Raw genomic sequence first — 23,065 nt, 5'->3', positions numbered from 1 at the left:
TCTATGTGACCTCAGGGACGTTATTTATCGTGAGTCTACAAAATGGCATATGAGTCTTTTCCCCTTCTCTTAAACATGGATTTTCTAATGTAAATCACAGTATTAATATTCCCTCCAAATGTTAAATTAGCTATTGCACCAAAGATTCTGAGACAATTTGGTATACACACAGCATTTGATATTCGCCAGCTGAGGAGTGTTCTCAATGCACCTAGCACATGTACCTAAATCTGCAGTAGCATGTAGTAAAGTTGCAGTAGCATGTAGTAAATCTGCAGTAGCATGTAATAAAGTTGCAGTAGCATGTAGTAAAGTCTGTCCACTCGGGGTGATGGTGAGGTGGTGGTGGCTCATTCCTGTGATATATAGCAAGATTTTGTTCTAAAGGCCAAAACAAACAAACCCAGCCAAGTGGTGGTGGTGCTCACCTTTAATCCCAGCACTCAGGAGGCAGAGGCAGGCGGATCTCTGTGAGTTCAAGGCAGCCTGGTCTACAGAGTGAGTTCCAGGACAGCGAGGGCTTTACATAGAAACCCAGTCTCATCAGGGATGGAGGGGCTAGGGGAGTGTGGGGGGGGCACGGCAGAGAAAAGGAAAAAATGGCTGGCTGGCTGGAGGCTGGAAGGGGTGAGAGAAGGAGTTTTATAACCACCAGAGAGAACCAGAAGCTGGGAGGAAGGGTGGCCAAAGCATCTCAATCGCTGCATCCAGACTTGAGGGAGGTGGTGCTGGCCCTTGTATAGTACCTGTTTCAGCCGGAACTGCTTGCAGATCCTACTGTTTTCAGCATATACTGACTTTGCAGGCCACTCATATTTTTTGTAACTCTTTTTCTTAAGGTTCACATAGCTTTCATTCTCCACTATTGGTGTAGGACTTTCACCCTCATCTGCATCCTCCTCCAGTTCTGATAATCTTTCCGCTTGAATGGAGAAGAAAAAGACATTTTGAGTTAGTCCTTCCTTTAGGAGAGGAAGAAACTTGCTAACAAAGTAACAACTACAGAATTATGAGACAAAGCAAGTGCTGAAGCTTGAATAAAACAAGTCTATTCATTCCAAACTTCTACTCTCCTAGAACAAATGGTGCTAATAAACCAAAGTAACAACAAAGCTTTGTTTGGCAGGGGAGGTTTGAGACACGGTTTCTTCAGGTAGCCCTGGAACTCACTCTGTAGACCAGGCTAGCATCAAACTCAGATATCCATATGCCTCTGCCTCCCAAGTGCTGGGATTAAAGGCGTGTACCAAAAACAAAGCTTTCAATTCAAGGAATTAACAAAGAATGTTTTAGCTACTTGCAAGTGTCCCCCAAATTCAATAGTATAAAATGACCCACATGTCTATTAAATGATCCCCTGATCCACAAAATGTGGTATATCCATGTAATGAAATCTCCCTCAACAACAAAATGGAATGAATACATACTACGGCATGAACGTGCTTTGAAAACATTATGCGAAGTGAAAGAACCCCTCTTCCAAAAGCTTCCTATCATACGATTCCATTTCTATGAAATGCTTACGTAGGCATAGACTGATATGGGACTAATGAAAACAGGTCTATTTCAAGGTAAAAGGTAGTGGTTATAATTGTGCAACTCTAAAACATAAAAAAATACTGAATGATATCCTTTAAGTACATGAGTTTTATGGTATATAAATTACATCTCAGTAATGGTTCTGAAAAGCTGGATTAGGAATGGGTGCTTGCCCGCCACGAGAAAAGCCAGAGGTTCAGACCCCAGGGCCACCAAAAACAAATAAATCAAAAAACCTCCCATGACATAAAATTTGCCATTCCCCAGGGACACGTGAATACGATATATAGAAGCTGCTGTTCAGGAGCGAGGCAGGGGCTGAGAAGTCCACCTAGCTAACTACCCAGCATGCTCTCTACTTAGACATTTACCAGGAAGCTCTGTTTTCCTTCTCACAGTGCTGCTGCTCAAACCTAGGACCTCAGGCAAGCCAGGTAGACTCCCTGCTGCTGAGCTGCATCTCTACCCCTAGCCATGAAACTCTTATGAACCATGGGAAGTTGCACTTTCCCGGACAATAACAAATGAAAGTAAATTCTTTAATGAACGCCGAAGAGGAGCTCACGGTGTAAGAATCTTCGTGACAGAGTAGACAGAGCCAGTGGCCTACATATATATTTATACTTAAAGATTCATAAAAACAGCATTTTGATCAATTGTTTTTACTAGCCTAGAATAATAAAAAACAGGAAGGAATGGATACCATCTATAAAAAGTAAACATATGAAACCCAGTTAACTGAGACTGTCTGAGCTCAGTCTACAGAGTCAGGAACAAGGCAGACCTTTCCCAGCTCTGCTCATCATCCAGGTCGTCATTCTCTACACAGTGACAATAAACTTATCCATCAGCCCAGCCTTTCTCTCTAGGGTGCTCAACAAAGTGACACAGCTGGATTCACAATGAAGGGTACGGCAGCGACCAGTCAGTGACCCTCATCTAGCCTCATGTTTTACTTTTAAACTTGTCATTCTGAATGCTGAACTTGTCCTGTCCTCATCAACATTTACATACCTTCTGGAACTTGATTGGAAAGAAAAGGGCTTGGAACCACTGGTCTGCGGTAGGCAGGCTTAACTGGCTTGGTCTCAGAAGGGTCCAGAGAGGAGTTCACAGGAGGATCGCTGTACTTGTGACGAGTGTTTGTCAGTAACTTGACAATCTCAGATTCTTCTTCTAAGAGGGTCATCAGAGAATACACAGCAGGTTCTGAGGTCTTTGCGAACTCCAAGGCCTTGCCATAAAGGAACTCAGAAATATGTAAACGACAAGCCAGAGGTAGGTTCTCATTGGTGGAATAGAATGCCACAAGGGGAGCTTGGGAGGGATACTTGTGGTCTTCAGAAAAGCGAATCTCAAGCTCATAGAGAAAAGCTGTATCGTCGTCAGCGTTAAGATGAGAATCATCTACGATTCTCTCTGCTCTCCCAATGATTTGATTTGGGGGCACTTCATGTTTGAATTTGCATTTTGATCCAAATTTACAGTTTCCTTTAAGGTAAAATCTACAGGTCTCAGGTGAAGTGTCCCGCACACTGTTGGCACCTCCCTTCTGCTTGGACTTACAGAATTTATTTGTCAAGTACTCTAGTTCCAGTCCAATGGTCCAGACTCTGTGCTGAATTCTTTCTATAAACTTTTCTCCACAGATTGACCTGAGAGCGAGCGCCTCCTCCTGTCTCTGCTCCACACACTCATGCAAGCTTATACGAGTAGCTGCCTCGGACAGTCTCATCCTCTCTCCAAATTTCTCCGAAAAACACTGGTCCAGCAGATGCTCTAGCGCTGCCCCCAGATCTCCATCACAAACCCTCAGGGCCAAATGACAGTGTTCAGTGTTGAAACCATACCTGGTGAGGGCAAAACATGACAAAAATGTCATGTAGGAAGTCTTATTACAACACCAAAGTGGAATTCACTTAAATACACACATATGAAGTCATAACTGTGGACAGCTACAGTCTGTACTTTGAAAAAGCATCTTTGATGACACTAATCCTTCCATCCTAAAAGACAATTTTAGTCATATTGGGCTCTGCTGGCACCACGACAGGACATCACAGAAAGGTACTCAGGTTTATAACATGATGTAGCTGGTTTGACTTCTCCCAGCATCCGTAAATGATAAAAGCGGTTACCTGGAAAGTTTTTGCACTGCAAACGGTGAGACTGTAAGTTCTGGAACAGGAGACTCTACTTCTTCTGGGCCAATATATTCCCAAGCAATGGGGTCAGGAATAAAGGCAGGCTCTTGTCCAGCCGGCCAACACTGCTCGTCATCACATTCTGGCTCCTCCTCTTCCTCCTCCTCCTCTTCCTCCTCCCCAGAGATCTCTTTTCTAGAGAATGGGGCATTTTCACAAGTTAGATGTTAATGTCTACTTAGATCAGAGAAAAGTTCTGCAAGGGTCTAAGAACTGAATTCACGGAGCCAAGGACAGGGAACCCGATTGCTCTCCAGTTGCTAACTTAATCTGGTAGCGAGCCACTACTTTCTGTCGTGGGGATAGTAGTTCCTAGGTATACACATGCCATCAGGGGAAGAGTCGTTCCTAGGTAAACACACGCCATCAAGCCTAGGTAAAGCTGTCTATAGAAACAAATTCTACGGAGCGTCTCAATAACCCTGCTATATATTACTGGAGTCCCCATTTTTCCAATGATTAATTGAACCTCAGAGAGGATTAGTAACTAAGGTTACCCAGAAAGGATCAACAAGATTTTCACCCTAGATTTCTAAGCCCAGAGCTGAAGGGGAAGCCCCAGCCAATCACCTTGTTTGTAGGGCGTGATCCCCTTAGGCTAATATTTACTTATAAAATCTTGCGGTGTGCTTCCCGCCTCCTCTGTTTTTCCTGTGCTTTGCGGGAACTCTGGCTTTGTAAGTCCCCCCTTTTCTTACCTTTATTAAAGCTGAATATTTTATAATAAAGCTAGTCTGGTTAATTCTATCGACCACACGCCAACACAGAGCCTGCACTCTTATCCACAGAAGCCATCTCTTGCTCTACTTATTCGGAGATACTATCCCTATCTTTTTCCTAGGTCTGAGGTCTGAGACAAACAAAACTCTTGAAGAAGACAGAACATTCTCTCTCTCTCTCTGTCTCTCTCTCTGTCTCTCTCTGTCTCTGTCTCTCTCTCTCGACAGGGTTTCTCTGTAGCTTTGGAGCCTATTCTAGAACTAGCTCTTGTAGACTAGGCTGGCCTCGAACTCACAGAGATCTGCCTGCCTCTGCTTCCCGAGTGCTGGGAATAAAGGCGTGAGCCACCAGCGCCTGGCTGACAAAACATTTCTACTCCTGACTGGCCCTCACTAGTTCTATCAAAGGATTTATTTATTTATTGAACTGCTCAGGAAAGAGCCTAGGCAAACCACTCATGATTTCTAGCAAGCATAAAAAAAATGAGCAAACCTCTTCAACTGATGATGTAACACACAGAGCAGTTAAAATGCAGAGTTAGAGAGGAGGCAGCTAAGATCTCAGAATGAGCTGGGTAATGGTGGCAGAGGAAGCGGAGGCAGGTTATCTCTGTGAGTTCAAGACAAGCCTCGTCTACAGAGTGAGTTCTAGGACAGGCTCCAAAGCTACACAGAAAAACTGTTCTCAAAACCAAACCAAACCAAAACAAAACAAAAGATTTCAGTATAGTGAAAGCTCTTTCGCTTGGGCAGAAGGTACAATATTAAAGCTTGATCTAGGAACTTCCAGCACCCACAGGGCAGCTCACGATTGTCTGTGACTCTAGTTCTAAGGACTCTGACCCTTCTGGACTTTTCTGGTACCAGTCCTGCAGTTGTGCTAGACAACCGCAGGCACACCAGCCATATCCATAAGAAAAGAACAACAACAACAACTTCTCTTACTGGGGGTTGGTGGGTGGGAAAGCTGAGGCAGGAGGACTGCAATGAGTCTGAAGCTGGGCTGCGTTAGCAAGAACCTACCTCAATATTTGCTCTTAGAACAAGTCTCCTACTTGCTCACACAGGTTTTTAGTTGGAATGTTTTCAACAAAGCACCAACAACCCATATTAGCAAGGGCCTGGAGAAAAAAACCGAGGCAATCTGTGTTACTGCTCAGGGTGGGGCGAGACATACTCGCTCTAAAACTGCCGCTGGGTAAATTGCTCTGCTATTTCTTTGGCCTCACTTTCAGCTAAAGCACACTGAAAGTGTACAGTTGCGTAGGCTTACAGCAGCAGTTCTGTGGGGTCACAAACTGCTGCATGTCAGCATATCAGACATTCTGCAAATCATAACAGCAGCAAAGTTACAGTTATGAAGTTGTGATGGAATAATTTTATGGTTGGGGGTCGCTACAACATGAGGAACTGTTTTAAAGGGTCACAGCATTAGGAAGAACCACTCCACACTGATCCAGCACCCAAAGCTGAACAGGCGTCTGCACTGTCAATGTGTTCTCAGTATAAAATGTACTCAAATAAGATACTTTACTCAGATCCCACGTCCACATCCTGTTCCTGCAGGTCTCTCAGAAGGGCTTTCACCTTCTCCTGATTCTCTGACGTCATGTGCAGTGTCTGGAGAGGCACTTTGGCTCTGGGCTTCCACTTAGGCCGCGGCTCTGCTTTGCTTTTGTTATTGTCATTGGGCCTGAGTTAAAATTACACGTTCATGAGCAAAACTTTGATACACTCATTCAAGTTCCTACATACTCACACACTCACATGGACACACACACACACACACACACACACACACTCACACGGACAGCAGATGGCGTCAAACGTGGAGAATGCATTTTTCTACAGTATCTACTGGATTTTCCCCAAACTCCTTCAGTCTGCAAAGTTCTCAGCCTGTTCTCTGACTGACATTTTTAAGAGTGCAATCTACTACCTTACAGAAATCCTCATCACCTGTATTTGTCTCATCATTTCTTCAGAATTTGTGTTTTTTTTTGGGGTGGAGGGGGGTTACATGCTCTTACCTCACAGACACTTATCCACACATCCCTATACTTTACCCTCTTCCTGTTTGTTTGCTTTTCAGACAGGTCTGGTGGCAAAGGCTGGGGTCAACTAGCTATGTAGCCATGGACACCTGGGCTGATCCTCTGGCCTGCCTCTGCCTCCCTCGTGCTGGGACAGCGGTGTGGTCCACTGTGCTGTCTCCATCCTTGATCTTAGAGTCTATCCTTCCATTTGGACACTATGTCCCAAACTCCCCATCTCCTCCAGTGACTCATCCAGCAGTTATTCCCACTTAATTCTTATTTATCTCACCTTACCTTGCATGGGGCTCAAATGGCCCCAAGGAAAAGATCCAATCTCCCTGGTGTCAGAAAGCCATATACTAAAGTGTGGCCAGAGTGACTGAAATGTTACACACCCCCTTTTCAACCTCTCTGTGGTTTTCTATGTTACCCAAAGCAAAAGCCCAAACCGCACTAATGACCCCGGGCCACTACAGTAGAGCTTCTCTGTTGACTGCCCTGGCCCATGGCTTCTCTGCATTCCCCAGCCTTCTAAGTGCAGCCCTGGCCCAGGGCCTTCCAAGTTGCTCCAGCTCCTCTGCCTTGAATGTTTCTCTCAGACAGGCTCATTGCTTGCCCTTCACCTCTCTTCTTGTCCTTGTTCAAATGATACCTTTTAGAGAGCTTCAACACGACAGCAACTCAGTTCTGGTGTTTTATCCACACATTACTCTGCTGTGGAATATTAGTTGAAGATGTGTTACATCTGTTTATGCTGTGCAATACTTGTTTAATGATACAAAGATGTGCTGCATTCTTTTAGGTTGCAGTTGTGTAACTCTGTAAAGCTGTGTTACTTTGCCTGTCTAAAATACCTGAACAGCTGAACAGCCAAGAGTTAGGCAGGAGAGAGGCATAGGTGGGGCTGGCAGGCAGAGAGAATAAATAGGAAGAGAAGTCTAGGCTTGAGAGAGAAGAAAAGAGAAGGGAAAAAAGATACACAGACTAAGGAAAGGTAAAAAGCCCAGAGGAAACTGTAGTTAAAGAGAATAGGGATAACTTCAGTTGGAAAAACTGGCTAGAAAGCTAAGGCCAGGCGTTTGTAAGAATAAGTCCCTGAGCATTTGTTTGGGAATGGGTGGTCCCCGCAGAGGAAACAACTATGACACTGCACACATTGCTTCCTTCACTGCTCCTCATGGCACTTACTGCCTCCGCCACGCTCACGGCCCTTCTCTCTTTTATGGAGAGGACAATGTTTTACTTATTGCTACAATTCTAGTCTGTAAAACATTACCCAGAACAAAGAAGGCACTTGGTAAATGGCTGTGAATATCTGAACATTTAACACTCTAAGACCTATCGTGTATGAACTTTGAAAAAAAAGATCTGCATTGCACTCAGACGTTAGGTCTTGAGCTAGCAGGTAAGGTGAAAACAGACTTTGAAATTACTCTGAAAAAGCCAGTGACTTATGGCTCATCCCAGTAGAAGCTGAGGGAATGAAGAACCGCTGTGAGCTCTAGGCTAGCCTGGGCTACAGTGCAACCTCGTCTACCACCATCCCAGAAAAAGAAATTACAATTACTCCTTCATATGCCATTATTTGAGAGATATATTGTTCTTAATATGTTTATAATGTCTCAAATAACTTTTATTTTATTTTGTTTTTGAGACAGGGTCTGTAGACCAGGCTGACCTCAAACTCACAGAGATCCACTTGCCTCTGCCTCTTGAGTGCTGGGATTAAATACTACTGCCCAGCTCTGTTTTTTCTTTTCTCTTTCTTTCTTTCTTTCTTTCTTTCTTTCTTTCTTTCTTTCTTTCTTTCTTCCTTCCTTCCTTCCTTCCTTCCTTCCTTCCTTCCTTTCTTTCTTTCGAGAATGGAAAAACATGTAGATTCTCTGGGGAGACAAGTGACAATTGAGCTATTTTAGTAACATGTATGAAGAACATATGTTTAAAATCCTACAATCACAGACTCATTGCAGCAATTGATCTGGTAGCTGGTTTAAGCAACTTAACTTCAATTTGTTTCTCTTTTTCTTCTTTTCTGAATGCATACAGTTGAATTCACTTAGGTTAAAAGTATGCATGGCTTATGATATCATCAAATCTTGCATTCACTTATACTCCTTTCTTACTAATATTCAGACGAGCAATTCCTGTGAATATGTTTATGTGTGTGGTGGCTCTAATGGAGTCTGTCCACTTCTAAGAATCCCATATACAACTTAGTACAGTTTAGGAGTCAATGGGAATTTTATACTTATATTAGGCACATTTACTTGTTGTTTATTCGTTTGTTTTCTTAGACAAGGTTTCTCTGTGTAGCTCTGGCTTTCCTGGAACTTGCTCTGTAGACCAGGCTGGCCTCAAACTCACAGAGATCCGCCTGCCTCTGCCTCCCGAGTGCTGGGATTAAAAGGGTACACTACCACCGCCTGGCAGTCTACAGAATGCTTAAGATTTTAAACTTTGCTGTACTTTTAGCTCTTCTAGTGCTTACTCTTCTATAAACATTTAACTCAATGAATGGTAACATTACATTCAGTCCAGTGTTATAACGTAGTTAAGGTCGGTCAGAATTTAACCTACTTAAAAAAAATTGTGATTTACCACTATGCTTTAAAAAGGTTATAAGAAAGCCAGGCGGCAGTGGTGCATACCTTTAATCCCAGCACTCAGAAGGCAGAGGCAGGTGAATCTCTGTGAGTTCAAGACCAGCCTGGTCTACAGACTGACCTAGTTCCAGGACAGTCAGGGCTACAAAGAGAAACCCTGTCTCAAAAAAAAAAAAAAAAAAAAAACCAAACCAAAAAACAAAAAGTTATAAAAAGAGGGGCTACAGAAATTCAGAAGAGAATTAACTGGACCAGAATTACTCATTCCAACCCCCTTCTTGGCTGTACTACATATTAGGGATCGAAACTGTTTCTGTATCTGAACATTCCAAAAGTACAACAAAAGGCTGGCAAAATGCTCCACTGGGTAAAGGTGCCCGTGACCAAGTCTGACGAGCAGCGTTTGATCCCTAGTATAATATTCCTAACACCTAGGACCCACATGGTAGAAGGAAAGACCCAGCTCCCACGAGATGTCCTTTGATCTTCACATGCACACCACAACACACATGCAAACACCACACACATAGGATGTAGGAAATGCACAATGACCTGGGTGGGTGCTTTGATTCAGTGAAGACACAGAAGTCATCACCATCATCCCAAATCCTGCTTGAGGCCTTTCTACCGCCGCCACCGCCGCCACCACCACCGCCACAGCCGCCCCCGTGAGATTTATTCGCGTGACCCCTGCCTCCTCTTCCTCCTCTAGAAGATCCCTTTCCATCCCCTTTGCCTGGCTTGCCTTTTCTTCTTATGGAAGAACTCATTTTCACCTGAAAGACAAAAAATGAATATAGAAACCATAAACCACATAAATATAGTAGTGGATAAAACTGCTTTAAAGAAATAAACATTTTACATGGGTGAGGTTAGGGGCAGAATGGTTAAATTGCTTCACATAATTTTTTTTTAAACAAATACATGTACCTTAGGACTAATATTTAGCAAATTTCTCTGACCAAGAATGTACATCAGAGACACATGGAGGAAGTTAAACACACAGACATGCCTTTAATCCCAGCATTTGGGGATCTCTGAGTTTGAGGCTGGTCTGGTCTACCTAGTGAGTTCCAAGACAGCCAGGGCTACACAGAGAAACCCTGTCTCAGAAACAATACAAAATAAAAAGATGTATACAATAGACTATAGAGAAATCATCAAAAATACAGTAGGACATATTTAATGACTAATTAAAAAAGAAAGCAGGACAGAGTAAAGTAGAAACAAAGGTACAGATACAAGACATAGTCAACAACAACGAGAATGTTATGATAGACATAACTCCCATTATCTCAATTATAACAGTAAATGTGAATGGAATAAATAATCCAGTCAAAAGATCGTCAGGCTCATTCTTTTTTTTTTTTTTAAAGGAAGGAACCATAAAGTCAAAGATACAAACAAAAGGATGAAAAAGATGAGTTAAATATATGAGAATTTATGTTCCAGATATATTATGTACCAACAAAAAATTACAGGAAAGGAAGAAGAACTATGTGAATATCAGATGAAATAGACTTTAGAACAAAAAAAATGTTACTTGGAATAAAAAAGACACAACATAATGATAAGGAAGATATAACAATTATAAGCATATTTGTACCTAACAATAAAGCACCAAATTCACAAGGCAACAACTATAAGAAATGGAGAAATAGATATTCAGTAACAGTAGCACCCACTTCCCATGATGGTAGAACAGTTGAGGAGCAACAAGGAAAGAGCTCTTTCTCTCTCCCTCTCTCTGAGACAGGATTTCTCTGTGTAGCTCTAGCTGTCCTGAACTCATTTTGCAGATGAGACTGGCCTCAAACTCAATCTGCCCGCTTCTGCTCCCTGAGTGCTGGAATTAAAGGCGGCTACCGCAATACATTTTTTTTTAAGACAGGGTTTCTTTGTGTAGCATTGGCTGTCCTAGAACTAACTCTGTAGACCAGGCTGTCCTCACACAGAGATCTGCCTGCCTCTGCCTCCCAAGTGCTAGGATTAAAGGCGTGGGCCACCACCACCCGGCCTATCTTAATACATTTTTAGAAGATAGAAATAATACAAAACATGCTCTGCCACTAAAATAAAATGAAATTAATAACTAAAACAGGCACAAACTGGTCAACTCACAAATATATGGAAATTAAAACCAGATCTCTTGGCATTTTTAATTAATGTTTTATGTATGTATAGAGTGTTTGCCTTCCTCTCCTACAACTAGAAAGCTCTTTGGAGGCAGCAACTCTGCCTACTTTGACTGCCACTGTACCTCGAGGATATGTAGTATCTCACAGGAAGCAGGAGTTAGACATGTACTGGGGTGTGAATGCATAATTTCTGTGAGAATGAGGATTCACTCATTAATCTGTCTATCCTACAAATACAAGTAACATTTATGTGCCAGATCTTGGGGATTTAACAGCTAAAACAAAATTCATGCCTTGTGAAGATTACTTTCTGGAGGGTATGGTAGATAATAAACGGATAATCAACTAAGTCTGTTTTCCTCTGCTATAACAGAATACCTAAGATTGAGTAATTTACAAAGAATAAAGGTTTAATTTGGGCTCACAGTTCTGAGGGTTAGGAAGTCCAAAACACAATGCATCTCGGCAGATGACAGTCAAGAGCCTTGTAATAGGTCTTGGCAGGGCAGAAGAGAAGAGAGGCAAGAAGGCTTAAGGAAGAGGCAAAATAAGAAGAATTGCTTTGCTTTATAATTAACTATTTCATGAGAATGATTTCTTTCCCCTGAGGTATCAATCTCTTTCAATTACCTAATACTGGTAATCAATTTCAACATGAGTATTTTGTTTGTTTATTTGTTTTGAGACAGAGTTTCTCTATGTAACCCTCCCTGGCTGTCCTGGATCTCTCTCTGGTAGACCAAGTTGGCCTTGAACTCACAGACATCTGCCTGCCTCTGCCTCCTGAGTGCTGGGATTAAAGACATGTGCCACCACTGCCAGCTCAACACAAGTTTTTGAGGGGACAAATAATATCTAAACTACAGCAACAAAGAAATGGTTGCTCTCTGGAGGTGGAAGGTGCCCTGCTGCTGAAGACGCCATGCACTTCAGACACAGTGCCCAGAGGAGCTGAGCTGGATCTGACTGAAAGCTTCCTCCTTGAGGACTAGCTTTCATGGTTCCAGAAAGAACCATGCAAGCTTCTATGAGAAGCAAATAGTCTTACCCAGCTTCAACATCTATGAAACACAACAATCAGCAAGGCACAATAACGCTATGAGGCAATAGTGGCATGCATACCTTGGTGGTAACCAACAGCTCTCTGATTGGAGTTAAAGCCTGATCAACAAAGGGGAAATCATGTCTGATACTGGAAACTTAGCCAATTACCAGGGTCAGTGAAGTCATGAATCTTAGACAGGAATCTACAACTATCCCTTAACTAAATTAACATACTTTCTAACTACATTTAAAATATACTCATAGGTAAGTGTAGCTCTTGACAGACTGCCTTGGTTGTAAACACAGATTTACTATGAGGTTACAGCTGGCCTTGCTCAAACCATTATTGATGAGCCACAGGAAGGAAATTTTTTGCTGAGACAGCCAGTCTCCCAAGATAGGTTGTCACCATTGAGGAGATAATACCAGAAGGATGTGAACTCACATATAGCCCCCCTGAAGCTGCATTAACTTCCTCACCCCCAAGTCTCTATTTAAATTTCAAGCAGTCCCTTTCCTTCTCACAGATACCTCTTTCCTGTAGGAGAGTGTCTGTCCTTTGTTGTTTGAAATGAACAGTCTCATCTGTTGAGGTCAGACTCTGGTCCCTTTCTGCCTTCTTTCTCTTTACTATGAGCTCTGAAATCTAAAAGTTCTCACCCCCTTATCAAAGAGACCTCTTTTTGCAACAGACAAAACCATTACAGAAAATTACAATTGATTTGAAATACAAAGAACAAGAGATTGGGGGGGGCGGAAGCAGGGAGGAGGCAGAAATTTTTAATAAAAAAAAAAACATAAAAAAAAAGAACAAGAGATTATGCAGTGCACAGTCCCAGCCAGTACACCTGTAACACAATTCCTGCTCCTTAGATTCAGGGCTCATTGTGCAAGGCCAGAAAGACTGAAAGAACAAGAGGAACAGGAACTTTGCCGTGAGATTGTGTCTCCTAGAAAAGCCAGAGGCTACACCCATGAAGTTTCATCAATATGGCTGCCTAGATAAGACCTAACAATAACAACACCAATGGACATGCTAACACAGGAAGACAGACATGCTAACACAGTAAGACAGACATGCTAACACAGAAAGATGAAAGCTCACAGGCCTCGACCCTGTACAAGGAAGTACATGCAACTGGGAAAACTGAGAGTGGGGGAAATGGTTTTCCTCAGGGAAGAGCCCCCCAACTGGTTATTCAAAACCAAGTGGTCAGCTTTGAGGTCATATGCACGCAAGTAATATTATTATATGGACTGAGAAGGTTGTATTTACTCATTTAGGAATATATATATATGTGTGTGTGTGTATGTGTGTGCGTGTGTATATATACATATACATAAAGCATATGTACGCACCTAACAACAATAAAATAAAAAGTCATGAATTTAAGAGACAGCAAGGGAGGTACAAAGAGGGGCTGGAGGGAGGAAAAGGATGAAGGGTGATGAAATTACAATTTCAAAAAGCATAAAATTAGAAAAAAACCAACGGAGGCTATTACAGAGTATTGATGGATGCCTCTCCACCTAATACATGAACAAATGGAGAGAGCGAGCCATGAAATGTCTGGGAAAAGAATGTTCCGAGTAGCAGCAATGACAGAGGCAAAGGTTTCAAATCTAGAACATCAATCAGAGGCCCTGGGGCTGGATGTCAGGGTAAGGCAGGGTATATATGAAGAAAAACCACGACCTCCGTTAGGAAATGAGTATAGTTATCCAGATGAGCAGGGGAAACATGCAATGATTTAAAAACTGGGGGAGGAAGCATAAGCTGTTTACACCGGAACTCCATTGGCTGTAGATAGGAGGGGCAGGGCAGCGCAAAGGTGTCTGTGGCAGGGAGACTTTGTGGCAGGAAAGGATGCTAACTTCTAAGAAATAAGCATTGTTTCTGGTTTGGGTTAACAGCACAAAAAAATGTACAGGTAAGAGGGTAATCCGGCCTCGGTGGAATGCTATGCAAGCATTTGAGTCACACTTTCAAGATAGTCTTTCCGATAAAAGTTTATCTCCTTTACTATATCCTCTCGCCTTAGCAGTGGTGCCTGATTCCAGCCTGATTTAGGTTAGCAACAGTATCAGCTGGAGTGTGAAAGTTAGATAAAGATAGTGGTTTGGGATTTGAACCCAAGATTGGTTAGTTTTCCTATGAATGGCAGCTTCATAGTGAGTCGTTCATCAGCTAGTTCTGAAGAGTTTCTCCATGGCGGGTAGGACCCCCACATGCCCAAACACATAAATACAGAAACAAAACAAATACTGCCCTTGAAATTTACAATTTAAAACTCGCTGGGCAGTGGTGACACATGCCTTTAGTCCCAGTACTCTGGAAGCAGAGGCAGATGAATCTTTGAGTTCCAGGTCAGCCTCATTTACAGAGTGAGTTCTAGGACAGCCAGGGCTACAAAGAGTCGGGGGAGGAGGATATTAAAACTCAATTATTTTAATTTCTCTCTAACTCCAGATTCCTCCCAAGTAAGAATGTCTTAAGTCTAACTACAAGTTCTCTACAGACAGTGGTATATTCACATATGCTCACGAAAACATATGGGCATTAAACGCTTAACAGGTCACTAAAAGGACACGAATTGAATTTTGTAATGCTGTACATATGAATAATTGCATGTCTTTTTTTTAATTGAGGAAGAAAGGAATACATATACACATCAAACATCTCATCATCCAAACCACGCAGTCTGGTTCAATTCATACACTAAGTAATGGTGAGAAAACGGCAAAAAGATTCCGTACTCATGTAAAACAAGTTGCCTCACACCAACACACAAAAGGTTCCATTTTCAACTTGAGCTGTGATTTTTCTCACAAAAATCTGAGCCAAGATTTACTGATTATAGTGGCATCCGATACCACATTACCAGACGTTTTCTATAGAATACAAATGAGGTTGTGTAATCCACTATCTATCTAGTCTGGGAAGATTTAATCTTTCTCTACCATAGACACTGGACCTAAGTTTGGCTCTTAAAAGGATCCTTTGTTTCACACCCAAGTTTGGCTCCCACGTACAGTCAGCATCACCAAGCTGGGGTGATGAAAACTGAACCCACTCCACTTGCCTCCCAGGCAAATCTCCGACTACTATGCATCACCCGGCTCCATTCAGATACCTAGTCATGCAAGGTTTCTTTCTTCAACATACATCTCCAACCCTTTCCCCAAATAGTCCCTCGGGTCGCCACGGAGCCACAGACAGGATATGGGGCTGGAGCCCCTCCAATCCAACCCTGTTCGGAGCCTCGGGCGTCACAACCTGGGCTGCAGGTCCCGGGGTCTCTGGGATCCTGCCGGTTCTGCTTCACTGGCCCGGGGTTGACGGGCAGGGACACATCGGGGCAGGATGGTCCTCGGATGTGATCACTGGAGTGGAGGCGGCAGGTGGGCCTGGCAACCCAGACCCCGCACGGCCCGCACACGCCACGTCAGGCCGTACCTGGCTCGTAGCGTCGCCGGCCGCGGCACTCAGGAGGCGGCACCCTGGGTCGGGGTCCGAGCTGGGCTCGGCCTCCCTTCTCGGACCTCACCCGCAGCAGCCGCCCCGCCCAAGCGCCTTCTGATTGGCTCCTTGCGTGTCTGCTTCCGGGTGAGAGTTTGCCCGGTCGCCCCAGCAACCGAGCCCCGCTCTGTCCTAGCGCCCAGCTCGCTCGGAGGCTGCAGAGCTGGCGAGCCAGGGGGAATCGCAGAGTCGCGACAGTCTGTCCGAAACGGCTCCGTCAAGTGAGTGCACTTCCTCCGAGGCCGCTGGGGAAGGGCGCCTTTATCTGGAGCGATGGACCCGGAGCCAGCCGCCGCGTCCACACTGTGGTGCAGCGCCTCCGACAGCCCGGCCTCTGGGAATCCGGAGACGTGGCGTGGGCCTCCGAGTCTGTCGTTGGTTCACTCTATGTTTCCTTTACGGTGCCAGACCGTAGCAATCACAGCGGTTCCTTGCTAGCTCACTTAATCCAGAGCCTTGAAAGTGGAAACGTCACCCCTTTATTTACAGATACTTTATTAGTTTCTGCAATCAAACGCACATAGATAGATTAAACCTTACATATTTAATACACTGAAGTGACCCCTGTATAGATGGAAAAGAAATTAAGCTTAATGTTTCTAGACTAATATGGCTGCTGATTTCTGCACAATGCCAACTCAACACCGGTAAAATGGGGTACCCCCCCAAGTTGAAAGCACTGCTAAAGTTTGAAAAATTCAAATTATATGTGTATATATATCCTTATACAAACATATATATATACACCAATAATAGCAGTATGTTATGCATCGATAATAACAACGATTTTTCCAGAACCCGCAGTCATCTGAACAAAACACCTTAAAAACAGAACAAACAAACAAAACCCACCGAACAACCAGAAAACAGCACAGGTTTGTGACTGCTGCGGTGCCGGCACCATATTTTTATTTTTTATTAGTCTCTCAATCATCTGGAAAGAAAACATCCTGAGTAATATCGTTACAACCATCTTTGCAAAGCTACTATTGCATCTCATAAAGCAGGGCTAAGATATTTTTACATTCACAGAAGTATGCTACATCGCTGCCCCACATCGGTAACTCTAGAGGACGCAAAAGGCGTCTGAGACTCGATTCCCGCAGACTTCCAGCAGAGGGCGTGAGAAAGCTCTGTAAAGCCCTGTGCTCTAGTACAGGATTTTCTTTCAGTGGTGGCCCAGTAAAAGGCACTGCTCTCTCATGAATATCAGCCAAAAACCATTATTAAAAGCAAACAAACAAACAAAAAAAAAGGAAAAATTTCCCCCAAATAAGATTGTACAAGACCGAATTCATAAAACTTCACAAGACATGGATGGACATTTGAAGAGCGGTTGAGGACTTACTCAGTTTCTTGTATGATGGGTTCTGTTTAGTAGCGTCCTGCTTAGCAGGTGCTTACTGGTTGTGCCTCAAAGGCCATTCACCCCCTAACTAGGCATTTTCTGTTAGTACTCAATACTGAGCAGGGTGGTGGGATGGGAGAGAGATGTAACTGCTCCATGGTTGCTCTTTTAGTTGCGGTCATCAGAGACCAGACACAAAGGTTTCAAGAGGACGCTGAGTTCTGAGACTAGAGGAGCTTAGGGGTGAGAAGAATAAAGACTTTGGGAGAGAGGCCGCATCTGAGCGAGGGCGACAGAGTACCAACAGGTGGTGTCTACAGTTAGACACTAGCCTTCATGGCTTATATAGGCTCAGCCACTTAGTGTAAGGATGAGGTGACTGAGCTGTGAGCCATTTGCCGTAGGCCAGAGAAATCTAGGAATCTAGGAAAGATGGAATCTAGGAAGTCTAATGCCGGAGCAGGGACCACTGTATTCTGTGTCCAGCTCCAGACTGAGTGGTAGTTTGTTAGCCATAGAGGCCACGCCTGCTTCAGGGAGCACAGCACAGCTCCTGTGGGCACCACAAACAGATCTGGAACTCCGATAAGCATTGTTAAGCACTCAGAGCGGTTCTGTGTCTCTGTGCTTTCACAACTTCATACTTTGATTGAATCTCTGTTTCCATTTGAGAGCTGGGCTGACCCAAGGCTTTCTCCTAAGCCCTGATGTGTGGAGAAAGAACACAGCTCTTTGTTACCAGGGGTATGCTTGGCAGAGCCAGTAATAGTCTAGGGCCGGAACCCTGGGAACTCCCCTCCTCCCCCCGAGGCTCTGATGTATAAAGAAAAAACATAGCTCCTTCTCCAAAACTGAGAATATGCTTTGCAGAGATGGTAATGACCAGGGTTCAGGGCCTTGGGGGAGCTGTGGCTTTGGAGCAAGATCCCAACTCTTTCTATCCTGAGGGGCTATGGTTATCAATCCCAAGGCCATATTCCTAACAATACAATAGTAATAGTATTTGGGGTAGGAGAGATGGTTCAGTGCTTAAGAGCACTTGTTGCTCTTGCAGAGGACCTGAGTTCAGTTCCTAGGACCTACGTGGTGGCTCACAACCATCTGTAACTCTGCTTCCAGGGGATCTTTTGCTCTCTTCTGACTTCTGAGGGCACCAGGCAGAGATGCGATGCTCACACATACATTCAGGCAAAACACCCATACACATAAAACAAAAACAATTTTTTCAAGACAGGGTCTACTTAGTGAGTTCCAAGCCACTAACTGGCTACATTGGGGAGATCCTGTCCCCACCAAAAAATGAATTTTATACTAATAAAGTTTTAAGAAGTAAATAAAAATAGATCATCTAGGCAAAATTATTTATTTTCTCAGGACCTCACACCAGACAATGGAAATGCCGGTCAGGAGGTGCTTGCACCCACGTGAAGAGATTTTACCTGAATAATGCTGAAAGCACGCATTATAAGTTTTGTGACATTAAAATACTTAAATTTACCTTTGTTTTCTTCAATCTCTTAAAGCATCTTCAGAAGTATATAAGATCAAGTTTATATTTCCAAATGGCGACAAGTATGGTGAGCATGCATTTTAATTACTTTTTCATACAGAAAATTCCATAGTTTAGGATTTTGAAAACAAGACTCACTCATTTTATAAAACTATTATTGGCATATTACCTCACTTAAAGGGAATAGCAGACATCCCAATAGACGTATAGACATTTAAATCAAAACTGTTACATCTAGACAGGATGCCTTAGAACCACGTGGAATCTGTCCTCCGTTCTGACTCCTTAGTTTTAGTCCTATGAAGCCGGAAAACCAAAGACCAAAGGAAACCCGCACATGGGTTGGGGGCAGTGGTGGATAGGCTTCTATGTGGCTGTTACATGGACCTAGTCCACGCCCCCACTTCAAAGCCGCAGGCTCCTTTCCTCATTAGATGGTGACTGTACGAGAACACCTTCCGGGATCTACGAGAGAAACGGGACAGGCATCCACACCACTCCTGACGGGATTGTCTACACGGGGAGCTGGAAAGATGACAAGGTATTGTGATCACCTTTCACTCTGCTAGTGGAGAAACAATCCCGTGGGTGAAGTGATTCTAAGCGGTTCATTCTTGGTCAAAGATGCATTATTAAAGCTAGCTAGCATCTCACAGCTGTAATGGCATCACGTAGGGGGCCGAGGATGAGGACCTCAGGTTCCTGGGCTATGTAGTGAGACCTGTGTGTACACTAGACTCTATAGTGAAGATAAATGGTTTTACTTAGCATCTGTTACTCTATACATAATATTACGCTCATGAAGAGAGCTAATATTATCTTTCTCAGCTCCCATTCATTGAGTAAAGCCAAACACATTATTTTTTTCCATTTAACTTTAACAACTTTATAAAATGGGTCCTATTGATACTATTTATTTATTTATTTATTTATTCATTATGTATACAGTGTTCCACTTGTATGTGTCCCTGCAGACCAGAAGAGGGCACCACATCTCATTACAGGTAGTTGTGAGCCACTATGTGGTTGCTGGGAATTGAACTCAGGTCGTCTGGAAGAGCAGCCAATGCTCTTAACCACTGAGCCATCTCTCCAGCCCCAGTATTTATTTATTTATTTATTTTAAAGGTTTATTTATTTATTATGTATACAACATTCTGCCTCGATATATGCCCGCACGCCAGAGCAGGGCGCCAGATCTCAGTACAGATGGTTGTGAGCCACCATGTGGTTGCTGGGAATTGAACGCAGGTCGTCTGGAAGAGCAGCCAGTGCTCTTAACCTCTGAGCCATCTCTCCAGCCCCAATACTTTTTTTTTTTAATAGATGAGACAAATCAGACTCAGGTTTTTTTGTACAGATGGTAAGTGATAAAGTAGGAATGTGTACCCAGCTCTACTTGAATATAAATTCACCTTTAAAAATATTATATGTATTATATATTAAATTTTATACTATTAAAATTATTATATGTATTTATCTCCTTGAACTCACAGAGATCCGCCTGCCTCTGCCTCCCGAATGCTGGGATTAAAGGTGTGCACCACCACTGCCCAATCAAATTCATTCTTAACAACTACTGTGAACTGTTCTGAAGTGACAACACCAGTTGCTCTTTAAGAGTTATGATGTACTTAGGTATCTTGAGGATCCTGGTTATCATCACCTTGGTTCCCCATATGTCCAGATACCCCCAGATCCAGAACATCTGAGTCAGTAGGCTTCTCAGAAAGAACAGGGGAAGAATCATGGTAAAGCGTCTACAGGGGTGACATGAAAATGATGGCAACAGTGTTACTGGTAGGCTGGTGTGTGTAGTGAAGGCTGGTGTCTGGGAACAGTGTTACTGGTAGGCTGGTGTGTGTAGTGAAGGCTGGTGTCTGAGTGTCTCCTTTCTTACAAACAGATGAATGGCTTTGGGAGACTTGAGCATTTTTCAGGAGCCGTGTATGAAGGACAATTTAAGAACAATATGTTTCACGGACTGGGGACTTACACATTCCCAACTGGGGCAAAGTACACTGGAAATTTCAATGAAAACAGGTAACCTTAAAATTTAAGAACAATACAATTCTAAAAGATTCTCTTTAGTTGTGCTTGTTAAGTAGTGTATTTATTAACTAATGTTGAATAATCTTTGTGACATATTTGATCTCCACAAAAGGTTGAGTTATCTTGGTGGTTGGGAAATGTAAGAGGGGAAGCTGTGAAAATTATAAAAACGGAATATTGGTTTTGTAAAGTTTATTAGCCACCTCCCACCCTTACCCCTTCCAGACAGGATTTATCTGCGCAGCCCTGGCTGTACCAGAACTTACTCTGTAGACTAGGCTGGCTTCAAACTCACTGAGATCTAACTACGTCTGCCTCCCAAATGCTAGGATTAAAGGTGTGCACCACTACTGCCTGGCTTTGATTATTAAACTTTTAACACAGCCTCTGTGGTCTCTGTTAGTGTAGACCATGTGAGCAATGTATGATTCTTAAACAAATTTAACCCAAAATTATTTAAGTGAATAATTTTTACTTAAAGTATCTCAATTTGTATTTGTAAAAAAAGCAGGCCTGTGGCTAATTTCATGATGATTTATTTCATTCTGACCTGATGTGTGTGAGCATTTTTATTATGCTAATTTTAAAGTGTAAGCAAAATTAGACAATGTTAAATTGCTGTCATTTCTGAGCAGAAAAAAACCGAAATGAGACATAGGTATAGATTTATAAACTTAATCTTAATACCATGCCACTGGAAAGTTCCTTACTGGGTGGGGGCGCAGCTTAGTGATAGAGGCTTGTGTAGCATGCATGAAGCTTTAGGTTCAAACCCCAGCACCATATAAAATCAGGCATGGTAGCACATGCCTGTAATCCTGAAACCTGAGAGTTGAGGCTCAGAAGTTCAGTGTCAGCCATGACTCTATGGAGAGTTTGAGGCCAACCTGGGCTACACGAGACTGTCTCGTGTCTCAAAAGGAAAATAAAGTTTGTTTATTAAGTATCTCTTTCATATGTCTAGAAATGAAAATGCTACCTAATCGTTATGAAGTCAGCATGGATATATTTCTAAAGGGACAGAATGGTATTCTCCTCTTAGGACTCCAGGTTTCTAACAAGGACACAGAAACTGCTTCCACTGATACTGATAAAGAGAGAAACGGCAATGCGTGGGATACATGAGTGTGTTTTCACCCCTCTTGTGGGGCCCAAAGAACAGCACCCACGCACAGCACTTCGAACAGAGCTGATAATGCATAAATAAATAAATGTTAAATAAATGAATGTTTGGGTTGAGCCAGATAGCAAAATTGTAGTGTGTATTTTCAAGTTTGAGGTGATTGTTTGCTTTTGTAAAGTTAGTTTATCTGACTCTGAAACCATGAGCACCAAAACGTACATAGAGACAGTGTTGGTTTGAAGTCGTGTGTTTTCCTAGTGTATGGACGCAGGGCACTGGTTCTCAATAGAAATCGGAAGCAGAAAGGTAAAATGCCTTAGACAGGCTGTGTAGTATATAGGCCAGACAGTGGGTCTGCAGTGTAAGTGACCAGTCCTAGTTAACAAGCACGCTCACCTGTCACTTCTGCAGGGTAGAAGGTGAGGGCGAGTACACGGACATCCAAGGCCTTCAGTGGAGTGGCAACTTTCACTTCACAGCTGCTCCTGGCCTGAGACTGAAGCTCTACATGTAGACATGCTGACTGGGCTAGTGCCGATACGGCCACTGCAACTCCCTTGTAGGCAAAGCAGCTAGTCACCTGAAATTACCTGCACCCCGCTAAGTTTACCAATAAAACCGTTACTCACTTATGCTTTTTTGAATTTGTGTGTGTATGTGTGTGTGCTCATGTGTGTGTTCCTGTGTATGTGTGTGAATATATGTGTATGTGTGTGTGCTCATGTGTGAGTATTTGTCCATGCAGTTGTATGTGGAAGTCAGAAGGTGATGTCAAAATGACTTTCAACCACTTATCACCTAAAAAAAAATTTTTTTTTTTGAGACAGGCTCTCATTATATAACCCTGACTGATTGAGGCTAGCCTCAAACTCACAGAGATCCACTTGCCCCCCCCCCACCCCCATTCCCCATGAGTTCTGGGATTAAAGGCATTTGCCACTATACCTAACTTTTTTTTTGCCTCATTTTGAGACAGTATCTCTCACTGAACCTGGAACCTGCAGTTTCTGTTAGATTGGCTGGCCAATGAGCCCCCATGATCATCCCGACTCTATATACAGCATCCCCAACTAGCACTGGTGTAACAGGCAGATGCAACTATGTATGGGCAGTGAATCTGAGGTCCTCAGGCTTGCCTTGCCTATTGAACTAGCAACCCAACTCTTCAATTTTGTTTTTATTAGCAAATAACTTTTAAATAAGTTGTGTGAATCAAATCAAAGTTTATA

At 43.1% G+C, this 23,065-nt stretch overlaps 2 protein-coding genes across 8 annotated transcripts in view; one reads left to right on the top strand and one right to left on the bottom strand.

Annotated features, from left to right (window-relative positions):
- Positions 1-15,854, bottom strand: part of Dhx57 (DExH-box helicase 57) — a 57,330-nt gene extending 41,476 nt beyond the window's left edge. The window contains exons 1-6 of one of the 5 annotated variants that reach the window (XM_050163479.1): positions 15,741-15,854; positions 9,654-9,877; positions 5,997-6,155; positions 3,678-3,878; positions 2,554-3,389; positions 747-922 (exon numbers count right to left, since the gene is read on the bottom strand). In XM_050163479.1, the coding sequence (XP_050019436.1) occupies positions 747-922; positions 2,554-3,389; positions 3,678-3,878; positions 5,997-6,155; positions 9,654-9,871 (1,590 nt within the window). In that variant the 5' untranslated portion in view covers positions 9,872-9,877; positions 15,741-15,854. Of the gene's footprint in view, positions 1-746; positions 923-2,553; positions 3,390-3,677; positions 3,879-5,485; positions 5,584-5,996; positions 6,156-9,653; positions 9,878-15,417; positions 15,509-15,560 lie in introns of those variants that run through there. The other 4 variants (XM_050163481.1, XM_050163478.1, XM_050163480.1 and 1 more) reach the window with 4 other exon arrangements.
- Positions 15,855-15,910: 56 nt separating this feature from the next.
- On the top strand, positions 15,911-22,449 carry Morn2 (MORN repeat containing 2). 3 transcript variants are annotated; one of them, XM_050163506.1, is made up of 5 exons: positions 15,911-16,024; positions 18,675-18,728; positions 19,096-19,202; positions 20,568-20,704; positions 22,248-22,449. In XM_050163506.1, the coding sequence occupies exons 4-5, from the start codon at positions 20,568-20,570 to the stop codon at positions 22,348-22,350; spliced, it is 240 nt and encodes a 79-aa protein (XP_050019463.1). In that variant the 5' UTR covers positions 15,911-16,024; positions 18,675-18,728; positions 19,096-19,202; the 3' UTR covers positions 22,351-22,449. The 3 variants fall into 3 exon arrangements, with proteins under 3 accessions (XP_050019463.1, XP_050019465.1, XP_050019462.1); XM_050163508.1 differs by having other exon boundaries at positions 19,073-19,202; XM_050163505.1 differs by lacking the exon at positions 18,675-18,728 and having other exon boundaries at positions 15,913-16,024.
- Positions 22,450-23,065: the final 616 nt, after the last annotated feature.

Source organism: Alexandromys fortis, unplaced genomic scaffold, assembly GCF_014885135.2.
Source record: "Alexandromys fortis isolate MF-2015 unplaced genomic scaffold, M_Fortis_MF-2015_v1.1 scaffold_136, whole genome shotgun sequence".
NCBI lineage: Eukaryota > Metazoa > Chordata > Mammalia > Rodentia > Cricetidae > Alexandromys > Alexandromys fortis.
The sequence above is the reverse complement of the archived record's forward strand: the minus strand, read 5'-3'. Positions and strand labels throughout refer to the sequence as shown.